The following is a 21,386-nucleotide window of genomic DNA, read 5'->3' as shown; positions in this document are numbered from 1 at the left end:
ACCCTTTACTCTTCTTCTAGGATCCCAATTCTAATATTGTTTATTTTTATAGTATCATTTATTTCTCTGATTCTCCCCTCATGACCCAGTAGTTGTGTATCTCTTTTTATCAGCTTCTTTATTCTCCATAATTTTGTCTTCTATATCACTAATTCTCTCTTCTGCTTCATTTATCCTAATAATTAGTGCTTCCATTTTTTATTGCATCTCATTAATACCCCTTTTTATTTCAACTTGATTAGATTTGAGTTCTTTTATTTCTCCAGAAAGGGGATTCTTTCTCTTTTTTTAAAAAATTAAATTTATTTATTTTTTAAAAATAAACCTATAATGTATTTTTATCCCTAGGGGTACAGGTCTATGTGAATCACCAGGTTTACACATTTCATAGCACTCATCATAGCACATACTCTCCCCATTGTCCATATCCCCACCACCCTCGCCTGTCCCCCCTACCCCCAGCAACCCTCATTCTGTTTTTTGAGATTAAGTCTTGGTTTGTCTCCCTCCCAATCCCACCCCTTTCATTTTTTCTTTCCTACCACCCAACCCCCCCACATTGCATCTCCACTTCTTCATATCAGGGAGATCATATGATAGTGGTCAGAAAGGGATTCTTTTTATTGAAAATATTCCATTAAGCTTATTCCTAGTAATTTAAATTGTTTTGTTAGTATTGTGCATGGAATCTTTATAGCATTATGTTTCTTAATTATTTCTAGTAGGAGGAAAATCTATTGATATAGAGGGCACTGTATTCAATTCTTTGCTTATACTTTGTTTTTTCCTTTGTTCTTTGCTTACACTTTTAATTAATTTCCTCAGTCTTCTTGGTTATCAGTTGTTTACACATACGTAATAACCATATGTAGCATAGTGCACATACTTATAATACATAGCTGGATTCAAAAACAAAAAGAGAAAAAGAGCAAATTTCTAAGTATTATAATCAGTGAGGAAACACATAGCCCTAGTGACAATCTTCTCCCTAAGTGTTATAAAATAATTTTACAACTATGAAAAATTTTCCAAGATTGTGGCCTTAGCATAACTGAAGGCAAAGAATGTTGAAACTGCAAAATGAACAATCAGTAAAAAGAGAAAATCAACAAATCCAGCACAGGATCCCTCACCTTCCCCTCCCACCCTGCTCACTGCAAAGTCTGTAGAGGCAGACCAAGAAGAACTGCAGAAGATAAAGCCTATAAAAGGGTCCTTTGGGTGATTAGGTATGATCACTAGAAGGGTAATTAACATTCAGTCTGAGTTGAGTCAGAGAAGGAACTGTTTGAGTAAGATTTCCAAGTATTGGTGATTTAAAGGGCCAGATATCAGATAAAGTGTTAGTTATGTACCTTAAAGGGCCAGGGTTGTCCTAAAGGGTATGCATGATTTAAAGGGGCAGGGGTGATTTTAAAGATAGGTGATATTTAAAGAGATAGTCTTCCAAACACCTGGTTTCTGCTGAAGAAAAAAAGTAAAAAAGAACAAAGAATTATTTTTGCCTCCTGGGTGGACATGGGAAAAGAAAGAAAAGGGAAAAATAATTCTTTGGAGGACTCACAATCAGCAAAACAAAACAATAGGGACAAATTAACAGAAAATGTTTCATCTCTCTCTCTCTGTTTGATTATGGCATTATTGTAATGAAATATACGATGTTAAATTTTTTTATTTTTTCTCTGTTAAAGTGTTGAAGATAGTTATGACATCCAAAGCTGGCTGCAGCATTGGTGGATTTATTTTGGTTTGGTTTCAATTATTGCATGGTCTACATTAATACCATTGTCATGCTTTCCACACAGTGTACGAGGTAACTATAAAACTATAATTCATTTAATTAAAAGACAATAGATTCCTTGTCCCCACCCCCATCTCCAATGTCAGAATATGGCTGAACTACATTTCTTTTTGTTATGGAGATATGGTGACATATGCTAGTGTTATTTGAGCAAATGAAGCTGGATTTGGCCAAATATTATTTTACTTATGTGCCAGACTTTAATTAGTATGTATTTTTGCTTCTTGCCATTTTTTAAAATACTAGAGTTCATAATTTTTCTTTAAAAAGAAGCATGTTTTAATCTATTTATCTAGTATTATTTAATACATGAAAGAATTATTGTAAGCTAAAATAAGTATTAACTTTTTTTTAAAACACTGAAAAATAACATGTAACATTAGAGAAATCATATACTTTCCTAACAGTAGTACAAAATATTTTTAGCAATATCAAAGATTACTCTTTTACATTTTAGGGCTGTGCTGTCAAATGCTAAAGTCACTTGCCACATGTGGCTACTTAAATTTCAAATTAAAATTAGAAACCCATGTACTCAGTCATAGGAGCTACATTTCTAGTATTAATAATAGCTTCATATAGCCCATCGCTACAGTCTTAGACAGTACAGATACAGATACAGATTCTATAATAATGAAAAAAATTTTCATTATTATAGAATATTCTTCATGACAACACTGTTTTAGGAGAATGTGCTTTTTACTTAATTAGATTGATCTTAGCTTGTTCACACATAGCTCACTTGTCATTTCAAGAAAAACTGGGTTTATTAAGATGTGTGCATATATTTGTATACTTTTTAAATTACTCAAACATGTCATAAGATTCTTTTACTTGTTATCCTATAGGTACAGCAAAGATAAAAGCTGAGAAGCGTAAGCAGCCTCATCCATTTGGTGGACAGATTAAAGATAAGGAATTTGAAACTAGTATCAAGGATTTATTTGCTACTCTTTGGGTAAAGTAAAATATTTTATGCACATAAGGCAAATAAGTTGACCTGTAGAAGATTTAAGAAAATAACCACAAAGTGTTCAACTAAAATCTGAGTAGGACTTTCAAAGTCTTAATTAACTTTTTCATTTTATAGATAATGAGAAATAGGACCTGCCTTACATAAGTGGCATTTCCAGGAACATGGCTAGTGTCAGAGAATGGTACTAGTATTTTCTCTCTATTTCTTTTAATTTTACTTTTGTGTTAATTTGTTTTGTTCTTTCCCTGAAGAAATACATAAGACATTTAATGAGATGACTTACAGGTATTAACATCTTTTTAGTATGCTTAAATGACTTAGCAGAGAACTCTAGAAGTTAGCAAATATTCTTGCAAACATCATATTTTATGGAAAATACCTCAGTATCCAATGGAGAAGAAATCTTTGCTTCTCTAGGTAAGAAACAAGACCTACGATATAGACATAGAGGGATTTAAAAACTCAACTTCTTTTTAAAATTTTTTAGATTTTATTTATTTGAGAGCGTAAGAGACAGAGAGTATGTGAGTGCAAGCAGAGGAGGAGCAGAAGGGGGCGGAGAGGCAAAGAATCTCAAGCCGACTCCATGCTCAGCATGGAGTGGGCCATGGAGCTCCATCTCACGACCCTGTGATTATGATCTAAGCTGAAACTGAGAGTCCGATGCTCAACCGACTGAGCCCCCCAGCGCCCTGAAAAAAACCCAGCTTCTAAATAGTGATTCTATATTCAATTTGCTTCCTCTTCTCCTTTTCATAACTTTATCCTTTATGTTGTGGGCAGAACGGCATTGAAGATATAATTCTAACACCCATGGCCCTATGGAGCCATGTTCTTATGTGGGTCTTAGATCTTAAAAAAATTACAGATTAAAAGCAAGTGATTAACAATTATGTAGAGGAAATTCCATGTAAAATGGAATTGGGTCAAAGTCAGCTTCACCAACCAGGAGCTTTTAAATGGAAAACCCTAAAGCAAGAGAAGGAATTACTTATGCAAAGAATGGTCATTAAGAAAATTCCAGGCATAAGAAACACATGTGGAAACAGCTTGAGACGGCAGAGTTTTGGCTACATTCAGTTTAGAGAATACTTGTATGTTTAGAGCATGGTTCCTTGGTGGGCAGAGTGAAAGTATATACTGGGTTGGAGAGACAAGCAGAGGCTAGCTCTTGAAGGTCCTTGTGGGACATGATGAGAACTTCAGATTTTGTTTTTAACACAACAGGAAGTCACTAATGTACATAAGGGAATAATGTTTTAAGAACTTTAAAACATGGTTTTATGTAAAAAACAGGTTAGAGTGGGATAAGAATTGAAAAGGCAGTATGATTTGGGTGTTGTTAACAGGTAGTTTTCTCTCGGTATTATAAATGGTTATTTTTTATTCAGCTGTAGTATATGAGACCCAGTTGCAAGAACCATCTAAAGAATTACTTGGCATTTGTAAATTCAGGGCTATTGACAATGGTTTGTAGAAGGAAAAAGGTAAACCTTTCACACAGGAATATGATTTGAGGTTCTTGAACCTTAAGAAAGAAAGAAAATAAATTAAAACCTAAAATATGGGGAAGCAAATGTTCTAAAATCTACATATAGACATGTAATATTAAGATCCAACAGAAAGCTTATGTATCTAGGCTCTTGCCTTTAGGTAAGAAAACAGAGGAAAATGGGCCATACTTTAGTGAACCTACTAGATTAGAAAAGTTCCCACTGTTTGCCTTGTTTCGTGACTTAGCACCTGCCAAAGCTATTTCTCAGCAAAATGTATCTATTAAGCCATGTTGGTGAGATTATTCTTTTTATTTTATTTTACATTTTGGTGAAATTTGAGTAGGGTATTTCTTCTCTGATCCTAAGTGAGTCAGCCAGTGATTTCTATTAGGTTGGTGGTTACTCGTGAGTTAATTAAGCAATGCAGGTCATTAAAGAATTCACATAAGGAATGTAAGAATTCATGTAAGGAATTGAACAGTGGGTAAAAATCTCCTGATTTTTTTAGGTGTAGGTTTTTTTTTTTTTTCTAAAAAAAGAGTTTTCTTGTTATAAATTTTTATTTAAAGGATCCAGAGAACTATCTAGTTTTAGAATGTATTCTCTCTACTATCACCATATATCTTGCTGGTCCTTACTTATATATTTAAGAAAATTCATCAATTAAGGAAAGAAAAGAGTTTTATTTAGATTCAGTAAAGATAATTTTAATTTTAAAATAGATAAAATAGACATAAATAAAAGCTAAAAAGCCAGAACAGAGACAAAATATTTAATATATTTATAAAGTTGTAATATCCATTGCAAATCCTTAATAATATCTTAGCAAATCAAATCCAACATTAAGAGAATTATTCACCATGATTGAGTGGGATTTATTCCTGGGGTGTAGGGTGGTTCAATATTTGCAAAACAATCAACATGATATATTACATTAATAAAAAGAGAAGAATGATATGGTCCTCTCAATAGGTGCAGAAGAAGTGTTTAACAAAATACAGCATCCATTTTTGATAAAAAACCCTCAACAAAATGGGTGTGTATGGAACATGCCTCAACATTATAAAGGCCATGTATGAAAGACCCACAACTAATACCATTGGGGAAAAACTGAGAGCTTTTCTTCTAAATTTAGGAACAAGACAGAGATGTCTATTTCACCATTTCTATTTAACATAGTATTAGAAGTCTTTAGCCTTTGACAATCAGACAACAAAAAGAAATAAAAAGAATCTAAGTTGACAAGAAGTAAACTTTCATTATTTGCAGAGGACAGGACACTTTATGTAGAAAATCCAAAAGATTCCACCAAAAAATTGCTAGAACTAATACATGAATTCAGCAGAGTTGCAGGATACAAAATCAATGTACAGAAACTTGTTGCATTTCTATACACTAACAATGAAGCTGAAGAATGAGAAATCAAGTAATTGATCCTATTTACAATTGCACCAAAAAACACAAGATAGGAATAAACCTAACCAAAGAGGAGGTAAAAGATCTGTACTCTGAAAACTATAGAACACTTATAAAAGAAACTGAAGATGACACAAAGAAATAGAAAGGTCTTCCATGCTCATGAATTGGAAGAACAAATATTATTAAAATATGTATACTACCCAAAGCAATCTACATATTTAACACAACCCTTATCAAAATACCACCAACATTTTTCACAGCATTAGAACAAATAATCCTAAAATGTGTATGGAACCACAAAGCCACAGAGTAACAAAAGCAATCTTGAAAAACAAAAGCAAAGCTGGAGGCATCATGATTCGGGACTTCAAACTATACTGTAAAGCTGTAGCTATCAAGACAGTATGGTACTGGCATACTGTCTTAATATTAAGATCTGTTGGATCTCAATATTACATGTCTATATGTAGATTTTAGAACATTTAGGACATTTGCTTCCCCATATCAACAGATCAAAAGAACAGAACAGAAAACCCCAAAATGGATCCACAACTATAAGGTCAGCTAATCTTCAACAAAGCCGGAAAGAATATCCACTGGAAAAAAGACAGTCTCTTCAACAAATTGTATTGGAAAAACTGACAACAATATGCAGAAGAAGGAAATCGGACCACTTTGTACATTACACACAAAAGTAAATTAAAAAATGGATGAATGACCTAAATGTGAGAAAGCAATTCATCAGAATCCTAGAGGAGGAACAAGCAGCAACTTCTTTGACATCAATGGTAGCAACTTCTTACTGAACACATCACTGAAGGCAAGGGAAACAAAAACAGAAATAAACTATTGGTAGTTTGTCAAGATAAAAAGCTTCTGCACAGCAAAGGAAACAATCAACAAAACTAAAATGTAGCCCGTGGAATGGGAGAAGATATTTGCAAATGACATATCTGATAAAGGGCTAGTATCCAAAATCTATGAAGAACTTACCAAACTCAACACCCAAAACCCAAATAATCCAGTTAAGAAATGGACAGAAGACATGAATAGATATTTTTCTAAAGAAGACATACAGATGGCTAACAGACTCATGAAAATATGCTCAACATCACTCATCACTGAGAAATGCAAATCAAAACCATGACAAGATACCACCTCACACCTGTCAGAATGGCTGAAACTAATGACACAGGAACTAAAAGATTTTGGTGAGCTGTAGGGAAAAGGGACCCCTCTTGCACTCTTGGTGGGAATGCAAACTGGAGCAGCTGCTCTGGAAAACAGTATGGAGGTACCTCAAAAAGTTAAAAATAGGGATGCCTGGGTGGCCCAGTCAGTTAAGTGTCCAACTGTTGATTTCAGCTCAGGACATGATTTCAGAGTCCCGGGATTGAGCTCCACATCGGGCTCTCTGCTTAGTGGGGAGTCTTTTTCTCTCTCCTTCTGCTTGCTCTCTCTCTCTCTCAAATAAATAAATAAATCTTACAAAAAAAAAAAAGGCTAAGAAAAGGACTATCCTATAACCCAGCAATTGCATTATAGGCATTACCCAAAGGATTTAAAAAAATACAGATTCAAAGGGGCATATGCACTTTGATGTTTATACCAGCATTATCATCAATAGCCAAAATAATGAGAGAGACCAAATGTCCATCAGCTGATGAATGGTAAAGAAAATGTGGTGTACACACACACACACACACACACACACACACACGGGAATATTACTCAGCCATCAAAAGAATGATATATTGCCATTTGCAATCACGTGGATCGAGATACAGTGTATTATGCTATGTGAAATAAGTCAGTCAGAGAAAGACAATGCCATACATGGAATTTAAGAAACAAAATATATGAACATATGGGAAGGGTAAAAAGGAGGGGGGGGACAAATTATTAGAGACTCTTAAAGATAGAGAACAAACAAGATTGATGGAAGGAAGTGGGAAGGGGATGAATTAAATGGGTGATGGGTGTTAAGGAGGGCAGTTGTTATCATGAGCACTGGGTGTTGTGTGTAAGTGATTAATCACTGAACTCTACTCCTGAAACAATGTTGTACTTTATGTTAATTAACTAGAATTTATTTAATTTATTTTTTTAATATTTTTAAAAAAATTTATTTATTTGACAGACAGAGATCACAAGTAGGCAGAGAGAGAGGGGGAAAGCAGGCTCCCCACCAAGCAGAGAGCCCGATGTGGGGCTTGATCCCAGGACCCTGGGATCATGACCTGAGCTGAAGCCAGAAGCTTTAACCCACTGAGCCACCCAGGTGCCCCAACTAGAATTTAAATAAAAATTTGAAGAAAAAAAAGTAAAAAAAAAAAACATTATAATATCCATGAGGTGAAAAGTTACAAATAAAAAGTCAATGGGTTTAAGCTCAAGAATAGAAGGTGAACCCTCTTATGCTGTTGGTGGGAATGCAAGTTGGTGTAGCCACTTTGGGAAACAGTGTGGAGGTTCCTCAAAAATTTAAAAATAGGGCTACCCTATGACCCTGCAATTGCACTACTGGGTATTTACCCCGAAAGATACAGATATAGTGAAAAGAAGGGTCATCTGCACCCCAATGTTCATTGCAACAATGGCTACAATAGCCAAACTGTGGAAAGAGCCAAGATGCCCTTCAATAGATGAATGGATAAAGAAGATATGGTCCATATATACAACGGAATATTACTCAGCCATCAGAAAAGACGAGTACCCAGCTTTTGTATCAGCATGGGTGGGACTGGAGGAGATTATGCTAAGTGAAATAAGTCAAGCAGAGAAAGTCAATTATCATATGGTTTCACTTATTTGTGGAACATAAGGAATAGCATGGAGGACATTAGAAGAAGGAAGGGAAAATGAAGGGGGGAAATTATAGGGGGGGAGAGGAACCACGAGAGACTGTGTACTCCAAGAAAGAAACTGAGGGTTTTAGAGCAGAAGGGGGTGGGGGGATGGGTGAGCCTGGTGATAGGTATTAAGGAGAACACATATTGCATAGAGCACTGGGTATTACATGCAAACTATGAATTATGGAACACTACATCAAAAACCCCTGTACACATATAGGAGTACTATTGTATGGTGACTAACAACATAATAAAAAATAGATTAAGTAGATTAAGCATGTGAATTAGTGAAATGTTAATGTGTAAATTTGAAAATGTTTCAAAAATATTTTGTTGTAGAATGCCAAAAAAAAAAGAGCAATAACTATCCATAGCTCTCAGAATATAATGGATTAAAAATATATTTCAAAAGAATAAAAATAGAAAGCTTAGTAATTAGGGAAATAAATCAGGGAAAAGAAAAAAATGAAATTATGACTGGCTAGAAGTAGGTAAAGAATAAATTTTATAGGAGAAAACTTTTTAAATGTATAGAGCAGAGAGATCAACACCTTTACCTTCTCTTTCTTTCTCATGCCTTAAGTCTTATACCTTATTAACAGAGAAGACAGTTATATACTAGAACTCCAGTGAATGAAGACTTGTTAATGAATATTATGACATGAAAGAACTTTTTGAGCTATATAGGACAAATTGAATTTAAAGTGTTACTCATTAGTTTTGTGACTAGAAATGGTTGACAGAATACGTCAAAGGCAACTAGTGTCCAATTATTTAGATATTATGCTATTGGTGGTCAAAATATTGAATTTCCTTGGAAAACAGGTGGACTGCTATCATAGAAACTAGAATCAATATACGTTTGACACAAGTAAGATTTTTAAAAATATAGTTATTACTTGTATTTATATCAGGACTTCATGTACTATTTTCAGTTTCTGATCCATCTACTAGGTTTGATGAAATAAATTGTTGTTTGTAGAAGCAGAGTAAGTGAGATTTCAGGATAGAGGGCTGAAACATTTTTAAACTTGGAAAAACAGCCTTTTCTAGGTGAGTTATTTTACTCTTATTGACAGATTTAATAAAGATAACCATCATTGATTTTCTATGGCTAATTGTAGATGTTCTTCATGAGGAACCAAGATGAGAGAAAGGGAGAAGTTAATTGATCAAGTAAAACACTTGAATAATTCCAAGAAGTTTATTGGTATCCTCTTCAACTTATGTTTTCCTTCTATTTGCCGATATGAAGGCCTTTTACTGGCAAGATCATTGTCTCCTGTCATACTACTTTGATTAGGGTAGAAAATAGATTAATGCTTCTATCACCTAAAAGAAGAAGCACCATAATTAATTGGGACACTGCATACCACATCTTCAATGAATCTTGGTTCGGTCTTTAGGAGCTCTTTCCTTCCTGCAGCATTCCTCTGCCTCAGTTTCCTCATTAACATTTGTTTCCCACTGCTACTTGAAACCTGTCCTGTGTCTCAGTCTACTTGTCTGTGTCTACTATACCATTTACCTTATATTTTGCTGATCCTGTCCTTGTTTCCTACTCTTAGTGAGTAAGTACATGCAGGAGTACTATTTTGGTTGGTTACCATTTGAAAGCATGCATCCCAGACCAGCACGAACCCCCTCTGGTGTGGTAAAGACCATGGTTTTAGATAAAACTGTGGTGGAGTAGGGCTGAGGCCCACAGTACTATAAGAAATGGTTGTTGCATGAATTATCTGCTACTATGAAGATTTGATTTCTTCTTTTCTTTTTCAGTACATTAAGTCTGATTTTATTACATAAAATACCTTAAATACTGGTTTTCTGTCTGGCCTTTGTCTTTGCCTCCTGTATTTATATTTAAGAAAAAAATACATTTTTTGAAGATTTTAATTATTTATTTGAAAGACAGAAATCACAAGTAGGCAGAGAGGCAGGCAGAGAGAGGGGGAAGCAGCCTCCCTGCTCAGTAGAGAGCCCGATGCGGGGCTTGATCCCAGGACCCTGAGATCATGACCTGAGCCAAAGATAGAGGCTTAACCCACTGAGCCACCCAGGCACCCGACCCAGCCACCCAAATAGACTTTTTTAAAATGAAGAAAGCCTAGATACTTTTTCGGAAGGGTCTATTGTAGTCTGAGTGTTTGCTATGCTCACAGTGTCTTTCTAAGTAAAGTGCCTGTAGCCCTTTCTGAATAAAGTGCCCAGAAGTGTTTCCTTGTGCAGAGTTGCCATGCTCTATATAATGTAGTTCAAATGTAATAGAAGTAGATATAAGCACACAGCTGATGGAAAGAAGCTGAATATCTGGGTCTTTGTAGCAATTAAGACAAAACAATGGAATGCCCACTAGAGAGCAGACCAGATAAGCTGCCATTTGCTTCTGAATAATCTTCTGTTTCTTTAGGAGTGCTGAATTATTCAGCTACTCAGTGTTTTTGGCTTTTTCACTTTACTGTATAACATTATAGTAAGTCTCATCAACTGGATTAACCTGTTCATTTTAATTCTAAGAAGTTCAAACACAAAAATTATCTAGTGCAGTGGTTCTTAGTGTGGCTCCCAGGCCACCACTATCCTCATCATTGCCTGGGAATCTGCTAAAACTGCAAATTCCTGGGCTGTGCTCCAAACCTATTGAATCAGAAACTGAAAGTAGGACCTGGTAATCTGTGTTTTACACCATCCCAACGATTCAAAGCACACTACAGTTTGTAAACAACAAATCTCCTAATCTAGTGTGACCCTCTTACTTTATAAATTATGAAAATGATGTGTATTCTTTCCTGGGTAATTTCTAGTTGCCAGAAATTAAATTATTACATATATTCCATTCTCATGATTACCTGGATATATATATATATATATAATCATTTCTAGTTTATAGATCATCAAGCAATAATTTAAAGAGGATGAGTAATTTTTCCAAAGGCATCTGTATCTTTGGATGCACACACACACACACACACACACACACACACACAGGTAGCTGAACCGAGGTTAAGAATATAAAAATATCTCATGTACCTGACTAAAACACCATTCCTGCATCTACTATTATATAATACTCCCTAAAAATGGAATATAGAGAGATGTGACTTGCTAATTGTTGTTTCAAAAATCAGTTGCAGGGCCAAGATAAAAGCGAGGTTTTCTGTTCCTTATTCTACCTGTTATACCTAATACAGATTGCCGTTTCCTATAAGATCATGGTATAGACCTGTGAAACAAAAGACAGAACTCAGCAACAGATTAATATATATAAAAACTTGCTATCTGATAGGGGAGGCAGTACAGTGATATAGTTCAGTAAATGTGATGATAAATTTGATTCTCTGTATGGTGAAATGAAGTTGGACCACTACTTCATATGATACACAAAGGTGATTTACAGGTTAATAAAACGTGACTAGGAAAAAAAAAAAAAAACCCAGCACAGTTAATGCTAACCCATGAAAGAAGTATCTTGTGACATAGAGGTAGGAAAAGTTAAGCAAGGTTGTAATAGTGTAAAATACAAAGTAAAAATTAGTGGATTAAAGTTCTGTTCTATGAAGGAAACTGCAGACAATGTTAAAAGATGGGTAACAGGGGAGCTTGGGTGGCTCAGTGGGTTCAGCTTCTGCTTTTGGCTTAGGTCATGATCTCAGGGTCCTGGGATGGAGCCCTGTATGGGACTCTCTGCTCAGCAGGGAGCCTGCCCCCCGCCCCCACCGCCTGCCTCTCTGCCTACTTGTGATCTCTGTCAAATAAATAAGTAAAATCTTAAAAAAAAAAAAAAAAAAAGATGAGTAACATCTCTCAATGTAACAAGAGATTAGTAATTAGAATAAATAAGGAATTCCTGGAAAATCTATACAAAAATTTTAGGAAGCCTAATAAAAATATGAATAAGCAGTTCACACACAATAACCAAGTCTAAATAGCTATGAATTACATGAAGAAATGCTCAGTTGGACTTGAATTTAGGAAAGTACCATATAAAGCATTGTGGTATGACTTTATATCCATCAGCATGGCAAAATTTTAAAAGCCTGCTGATAATACCAAGTGTTGCTGATTACATGGAGTGTACTACTTATGTATTGCTACGTGACAAACCACCCCAAAACTTAGTGGCTTAAATAATAGAACATGATTTTGCTCATTAATCTGCAGCTTTGTCAGGGCTTACTCCGCTCAGCTCTATTTGTCAATTAAAGTGAAGTCTGGGGGATAAAATCCCCTGATGGCTTGTTTACTTAACTGTGAGCTATCGATACTGGCTGTTTGCTGGAACACCCACACATGGCCTCTCCATCTGGCCTTGACTTCTCACAACATGGTGAAAGAGTCCCAAAGCCAGAGTCCTGAGAGAATGAGCATATACAGCAGAAGTCCTATTGTCGTGTTATGATCCAACCTCAGAAGTCATGCCGCATCTCTTAGTTGAGACAGCCATTGAGGACTTTCCCAGTTCAGTGCCTCCTGATGGGGGAATGGCAAAGTTCTCAAGGGTATGTGGAACTGAAAATATTGCTGTGGTGAATATTATAAATTGCTACATGAAGAAAATAGAAAACTCTGCTTCATTATTGGTGGGATTATAAAGTGATACATTTTTGGGAAAAATTTTAAAGAAATAATGGAATGAAGTGTATAGTACATCTTAATGCCCAAGCAATCCTGTTCTGGGATATATACTTCCAAAGACATTCTACTCTGGTCCTTAAGTGTGCACGCACAGGCACATTTAATATAGTCTTGTTTGTGACAGTGGGAGTTGAAGTGAGCCTAACTTGTGGGAGTAGATGAATATGGTAGGATCACAGTATGTAAATTTAGATAGCACTCAGAAGATGAATTAGATTAATACAGAGAATATGTTTAGATTTTTTTTAAATGGTGTTTACGATTAGAAAAAAAATTAAGTTAATTTAACAATATATAAACAAAATGCCACTGAAATGTTTCAAAGATAAGTATATAAGAAATACAGAAATCAGTTTGAAAGTTTATATTTTAATGTTAATAATTATCATGTTAATTACTATGTATAGTATAATAGTACTATACATCCTCCTGAGACTTCTTTTTTTTTTTTTTTTCCTCCTGAGACTTCTGAGTAAGTTAAAAAAATGCAGAATTTGGGCAACTGGGTGGCTCAGTGTGTTAAAGCCTCGGCCTTCGGCTCTGGTCATGATCTGAGGGTCCTGGGATCAAGCCCTTCATCAGGCTCTATGCTTAGCAGGGAGCCTGCTTCCTCCTCTCTCTCTGCCTGCTTCTCTGCCTACTTGTGATCTGCCAAATAAATAAATAAAATCTTTAAAAACAAATGCAGAATTTACGTGACTTCACTGTATGTGGAATACCCAGGAGTAAAATGTTATAGAATCTTAATAGTAATACTAGTAATTTTCCTTGTGTGTTGCTTAAGTTATCTTCATTTTGTTTTTTAGTTAGGTGAAAAGATTTCTTAAGGAAAGAAATAGATTAACTAAGGTAAAGGAACATTCTAGACACCTGGTTAATGATATCTATTTTTCCTTAATTTTTGTAGAAATTTCCTTATTTTTGTAGAAAACTGCCAGAATCTCAAATAAAAATTATAGGTGGTATGGAGGTCAAATGAATAAAAATGGTTCAAATACTACATGTCTTTAATAGTATATTATTATATATTATATCTTGGTGAACAGCAGATTTTGATTTATATATATGTTCAGTTTAGATTGGGAAAGGTAAAATTTTTGCTGATTTGTCATTAACATGTGAGTGAATAAATCTATTTTTCTTTACCTAACAAAATGAAATAATTTGTGTATAACATTTCTATTTTAGGTTCTGTTGAAGAATCCAATATTAATATGCCTAGCTCTGACTAAAGCTTCAGGATCTTTTGTTTTTATTGGAGCTTCTGAATATTTGCCTTTGTATATAGAAACTCAGTTTTCATTAACACGTCCTATAGCAACTAAAATTGCAGGTAGACCTTTTCTGCTCATTATACTCATTTTGAAGTTTTTATATAAAATTTTCTTATATATTTTTATGAAATATTTGAAATAAGCATAAAGTGGGAGTAATATCATTTGCTGAAGTTTCATTTATCTTATTTCATTTTATTATTTTTCAATGCTATATATTACTATATATCACTCAGTGTTCATCAATGCACATCACAATGAGTGTACTTTTAATCTCCTTTATTTTACCTACTCCCCCACCCACCTTCCCTGTGGCAACCACCAGCTTATCACCTGTATTTAGAGTCTGGCTTTTTGTTCCCCTCTTTTTTTTTTTTTCATTTGTTTTTTTATTAAATTCCACATATAAGTGGAATCATTCGGTATTTGTTTTCTCTGAATGACTTATTTTGCTCAGGATTATAACCTTTAGGACCATCCATACTGTTGTGAATGGCAAGACTGCATTCTTTTATTCCATTGTATATGTATTTCACATTGTCTTTATCCATGCGTCCGTCTATTAGTGGACACTTTGACTGCTTCTATAATTTGGCTTTGTAAATAATGCTACAATAAACATAGGGAGGCATATATCCCTCCAAATTAGTGCTTTTGTATTCTTTGGAAATATTCCTGGTAGAGAAATTACTTGATCATAAAATAATTCTATTTTTAATTTTTTGAGGACTTCCCTACTGTTTTCCATGGTGGTTGTATCAGTTTGCATTCCCACCAACAGTGTACAAGGGTTCCTTTTCCTCCACATCTTTGTCAGCACTTGTTTTGATTCTAGCCATTCTGATAGGTATGAGGTGATATCTGGTTGTGGTTTTAATTTACATTTCCTTGATGGTGAGTGATGGTGAACATCTTTAAACGTGTCTGAAATGTGTCTCTTGTAGGCAACATATAAATGCTTTTTTTTTTTTTTTTTGAGAGAGAGAGAGAGGTGGGGAGGGGGCAGAGGGAGAGAGAGAGAATCTTAACCTTTTTTGTATTTTCACATTGATATTCTCCACTCTTTTCTCAAGTCCAGTGAGTATCTTTATGATCATGACTTTGACTTCTCTATCAGGCATATTACTTATATCTGTTTCACTTAGATCTCTTGCTGTGGTTTTGTTTTGTCCTGCTATTCATTTGGGACATATTCCTCTGTCTCCTCATTTTGTCTAACCCTCTGTGTCTATTTCTCTTGTTAGGGAGCTGTATCTCCTTAGGAAGAAGAGGTCCTGTAGTGCTCTGCAGTGCAGAGTCCTCTCTTCACCAGAAGCTGGCACTTCAGGGTTGTTTCCTATGTGTGTTGCTTGTGCCCAGCTCTTGTGTCCCAGCTGCTTTTTCCTTCAGTCCATCCAACTGAAATGGCTCTCTTTACCTGTTGTGGGCAAGTGTTAAGTCCCCAGCTGGGGTGGGGCACACGGTTTTAACCACTCCTACTGCTGCTGGGACTGAGGCCCTTAAAACATGTGAGTTGAGAGGTATGGTGTTGGCAAGGTTTGCACCAGTGTTCTGGGGAAGACTTCTCCAGACACTGGGACTGAGGCAAATGTGGCTGAAGGGTGGATCCATTGAAATCTGGGAGTCCAGGGCACAGTGTAAACAAGTTAGTTAGTGAATGTGGGGACAACTCTGGAGGAACATAAATCTTAAAATAGACAGTAATCATGCTTATCTTTTGATCCAAAAGAAGACATTATCTCTATTGTACTTGACAGTACATGTATCTTCTCTTAGTTCCAGGAGGAACAAAATCTCTGTTTTCTAGAACTATAAGCAAACTTCCTTCTGTTATTGAGAACACTCTCTCTATTACCCAAGGCTGTGCAAATATCTTTGAAGAGATAGGGCAAAGATCGGTCAGTGATTCTGTTTGCTAGATATGCAGAAACATGAGATACATGGAGAATTGCTGCCCAATTTATATGACAGTAATTATGTAACATGTAAATAATGATTGTCAGATTAAGCAGACAATCTAGTATGTTACTTGCAAGAGGCACTCCTTAAATATGATGACATTGAAAAGGCTGAAAGTCAAAGGGTAGGAAAAGTTCTACTATGTGGATGCTAGCCAGAAGAAAAGGTGGTATAAATAGTTGTTGTGAAGAGATCATTTATAGTGACAGCAGTGAGGTAGATGAAACAATTATACATGGGCATGCCCTCAAAAATGTAGCTTTAATTTTTTTAAAAAAGATTTTATTTATTTGAAGAGAGAGAAAAAGAGCACAAGCAGGCAGATAATTCAATAAAAATGGACAAGAGACTTGAAAAAGTATTCAATAGAAGATGCTATCCCTTGGCCAATATTCATATGAAAGTGGGTTCACCTCTACTGGTTTTTAGGGAAATGCATATGAAAACCACAACACAATCCTATTATTAATTCACCACAATGGCTAAAATGAAAAAAGGGGGATGCAAGTTGGCATGGATGTGGAGTGGTAGCATTTCATTCCCTACTAGTGAAAGTAAATTGGTTTAACCATTATATATCTGTTTGGTAGTATCATGAAAAGCTGAACTTATATATATATTCCCTCCTTCAGGAATTCTACTCCATGTTACATACCAGACTTAAATTCCTCTCTTAAGGATATACCTAGAGGAAGTGCAAATATTTACAAAAAGATATGTACACGAATTTTTTAAGTTGCACCATTATTCACAATATCACAGTGAATAAGTTGTGGTGTATGAGTATTTTAGAATGCTGTTCAGCAATGAGAAGGCATCATCTGTTTTCATGTATAAAAACATGAGTGAATTTTTCTAACATCATACAAAGAAGCCTTAATGTATACATACTTTATGATCCATATTTTATAAAATCTTGTAAGTGCATAAAAGAGCCTTTGATCTTCTGGAAGTATTAAATTTTTGATCTGGATGGTAGTTTCATAAGAACAGTCACTTTGAAAAGTCATCGGCATGTACAGTTGTGATTTGTGTACTTTTCTGTACATCAGTAAAATCTTTACAGAGTTGAAGTTCTGTGCATTGGTTGAATTTCCAATTGTCTTGTTTCCTTTTGGGGTAGACTTTAAAGAGCTAGCCACTTAATTGTTGAACTCCCTGTGCCCAGTATTTTCTTATCACCTAGGTCAATAGCCTGACAGGCAATGTTTTCCTAGATGAGTGGAGTTCTCAGTTTTGTACTCACAAATGTTTGTGGTTTTCCCAAATCTGTACTTGTTGGGTTCAAGCTGAATAAACTAAGGGCCTTTCCCTGGGTTAGTTATATGGCTTGGGGATGGGGATAGGACTTGGAGCTCAAACATTTTATATAGACTGCCATCCATTCCCCTTGTTTTTCCTTTATCTCATTCCTGCTTGTGATTGTACTATTGTCCTTCATTTCTGGGATTCTGGGGTAAAATGTGGCTTGCCTCTTTTTGACTTCCTTACTTTCAGGCTTACTTCTCACCCTTTGAAGTCTCCTGATTCAGTTCCATTTCTCACAATTTTCTTCATAAATATTGCCCCTCCTCTATTTATTTGTAGTTTTTTTTTTTTTTTTTTGCTTTCTAATGAAGGTATTTGTGAATGTCTACCTTTTTTCAAACATTCATATGTTTACTTTGTGCCGAACACTTTTCTAAGCGATTAAATATGGGCTCCTGTAATTCTCTTAACAACCTTATCATGGTGATATAATTATTTATAGATTTTCCTTAATAGTATCTCATACTTTAGGTGTAATTTTCATTGATTTTTCTGTTGTAAGTATTTTTAAAATTATGATTCTCATCATGTTTTTATTTAAGTCATGTCTTACTTTTTTTTTTTTTTTTAGGATTTTATTTTTTTATTTATTTGACACAGAGAGAGAGAGATCACAAATAGGCAGAGAGGCAGGCAGAGAGAAAGGGGGAAGCAGGCTCCCTGCTGAACAGAGAGCCTGATGCGGGGCTCGATCCCAGGACTCTGAGATCATGACCTGAGCTGAAGGCAGAGGCTTAACCCACTGAGCCACTCAGGTGCCCCTCAAGTCATGTCTTACTGAGAAGAGATTTTTAGTGTTTAAATATATGGTTTGCTTTTCTTTTTAAATAACTATTCACATCGAGTAATAGTTTCCATATCTTTAGTAATGTTGTAAGCTGGGACTTTGTGAGAAAGCTGAGTCCAAATACTTTGCTTATGGATTTTTTTAATTTCCCGGGCAATTTTAACAAAATTTATATGCAATGTTAAATATGTATAGGTTTATGAACAACATTTCATGGCACATTTTTTTAGTATTTTATTTTCAGACTTTCCTTTAAAAATACCCAATTTAATTATCTGTCTTTTTAATAGTTAAGCTTTATCCATTTACCATTATTGGGTATTCTGACTTTTTTAAAAGATTTTATTTATTTATTTGACAGGGAGAGAGATCACAAGTAGGCAGAGAGGGAGAGGGAAGCAGTTTTGCTCCCCACTGAGCAGAGAGCCGGGCTTGATTCCAGGATGCCGGGCTTGATTCCAGGACCCTGAGATCATGACCTGAACCAAAGGCAGTGGCTTAACCCACTGAGACACCCAGGCATCCCTGGATTCTGACATTTTTAAGTAACTTTTAACTTCTTACTTACATTTCTTTGTTTATTACCTTTCAATTTGCTTCTTTTCCCCCCTACTATCTTGTTCTCTCTCAGTAGACTCATTTCTTTTTTTCATTTTATCCCCTTTGTTTTGTTCAGGAGATTTTAACAATCCACTGGTAGTTCACTAGCCCCACTCTTCAAGAGTGAGTGCATGTGTTCATGTCTAGTCTAGTTCAGGAGGTTTTAACTATCCACTGAGATAGTTCACTAGCCCCACTCTTCAAGAGTGAGTGCATATGCTCATATCATGTCTAGATAATTTTATCATTTATGAATTAGCTATAATTATTCTTTTGCAAGTAACATGCTGTTTGGAAGATTTTTACAATTTCTCTTTATTCTTGATGATATGAAGTTTTCTTACCTTCTGTCTATCTTAGGATAGATTCAATTATTTACTCTTAATCGTTCTCAGTAGTTGGAGTGTTCTTTTATTCCCAGAACTAATGTTTTTTTTTTTTTAATGGTGGAAATTTCTTATTCTCAGTTTCAATTGTTCATGTATTACTTCTGGGGAAATAATTCCCCAGAATTTATTCCATTATACTTCTCACACGTGCAGTAAAGCATTTTGTAGAGCCTCTTCCTGTTGTCTGAAGTCAGTATCTCATTTTTATTTCCTTTGCTTTTACACAATGTCCTTTTTTCTATCCCAAGATTTCATTCAGGATACATCATATTTAGTTATCATATCTCTTAGGTGTCTATTGGGTTTGACAGTTTCTAAGTCTTCCACTGTTTTTTATGATCTTGACAGTTTTGAAGAGTGCTGGTCAGGTATTTTTTAGAATGTTCCTTAACTGGGAATTGTCTGATTTTTTTCCACCTGTGATTATACAAAAGTTATGGGTTTTAGAGGGAGGATCACAGAAGTAAAGTGGCATTTGCATCAAATCATATCAAGGGTGCATACTGTCACCATGGTTTACTACTTTTGAATTTGACCTTGTTCAACTGGGTAATGTTTATCATATTTCTCTACTGTACTCATTGCCTTTAATTACTTATTTTGGTTATTCTCCTTTCACTCTTCTTTTTAAAAAAATATTACATAGTGCATGAATTATACAATGTTCTCTTCCAATCTATTAACTTTTCAAACATCTCTGGTCTGGGACTTTAGTTTTTATTTTAGGAATTAGAGTTTTAAATATCCAGGTTTATTATTTTTTATTCATCTGCTCTTATTTCATTCCTTTATATTTTTATTTTATTTCTTCTTTTTATGGAAGTTAAACTTTCATTTATCTTTTTGAACATTCTAAAATTACTTACTTACAAGTCTCCCACAGACCTTCAAAGATAATAAATTTAATCTGATGTTGGTGGAACTTTTTTTGTTTTTTTTTGCCATATATTTCTCTTGCTATATTCTTATCTAAATCTACCACTTCTTTATGTTTGGAGCAAAGGAAATCACAGCAATGTTTGCATTTACTGTGCTACTTTCATATGACTATCTTCTAATTACATGTCTTCTTCTCCCTCTTTCTTTTCCTCCTCCTGTTCACCTCTATCTAATCCTTTATGCTTGATTGAAAAAAAGACTATTTCTCATAGTGACTATTCTGAATTCTCAGTTTGTTGTGAGATTGTTAATATTGTACACCCATTCATAGAATCAGTGGGTGGCTTAGTTAAATTTTTGGTAGTAAGTTTCTGTTACTGAACTCTTGTGATGGGCGTGTCTCTTGCTGTAAGGTATAAATCCAGACACCTATCCAATAATAGCTCTGAATAAGACAGTTCTCATCTTCTGTTTTGCGTGGATTAAGTTCTGGGTTTATCTTAGATGTCGTTACCACATAGGAGCAAAATTTCTCCATCGTTCCACTAGGCCTATAGGTTTAGCCCTACTCCCAAATTTGTACTTCTCTTAAGGTTCAGGTTTGTTGAGATGTTTATCATGCCTTTAAGATTTCATTGTCTTTTTATTTAAATCTATATTTGATTTATGTTTAGAGCTGGGGGATTGTATCAACCTATGAATGTTCTGTACTATCTTCAGCTATTTTTTTTAAAAAACTGTTTTCTTTTCCTCCTTTTTTCTTTTAGGATTTGTTTTACTTCCAGCAGGTGGACTTGGCGTGCTTCTGGGAGGTATCATTGTTTCCACGTTACACATGTCTTGTAAAGCCCTTATGAGATTTGTAATGGTTACATCTGCTGTATCACTTATGTTCTTTGGGTTTGTAATTTTTATAAACTGTGCTCCAGTACCATTTGCTGGGATCAATGAAGATTATTCCGGGTAAATATTATTTTGCAGATTGAATATTTACATTCAAGTCAACAATGT

General features: G+C 35.0%; 1 protein-coding gene across 1 annotated transcript in view; it reads left to right on the top strand.

Annotated features, from left to right (window-relative positions):
- SLCO6A1 (solute carrier organic anion transporter family member 6A1) overlaps positions 1-21,386 on the top strand; it is a 111,420-nt gene that overhangs the window by 27,836 nt on the left and 62,198 nt on the right. The window contains exons 6-9 of the mRNA XM_059416388.1: positions 1,700-1,813; positions 2,650-2,759; positions 14,368-14,512; positions 21,143-21,338. Of these exons, the coding sequence (XP_059272371.1) occupies positions 1,700-1,813; positions 2,650-2,759; positions 14,368-14,512; positions 21,143-21,338 (565 nt within the window). The remainder of the gene's footprint in view (positions 1-1,699; positions 1,814-2,649; positions 2,760-14,367; positions 14,513-21,142; positions 21,339-21,386) is intronic.

Source organism: Mustela nigripes, chromosome 12 (assembly GCF_022355385.1).
Source record: "Mustela nigripes isolate SB6536 chromosome 12, MUSNIG.SB6536, whole genome shotgun sequence".
NCBI classification, from domain to species: domain Eukaryota; kingdom Metazoa; phylum Chordata; class Mammalia; order Carnivora; family Mustelidae; genus Mustela; species Mustela nigripes.
This window is presented reverse-complemented; position numbering and strand designations above follow the sequence as displayed.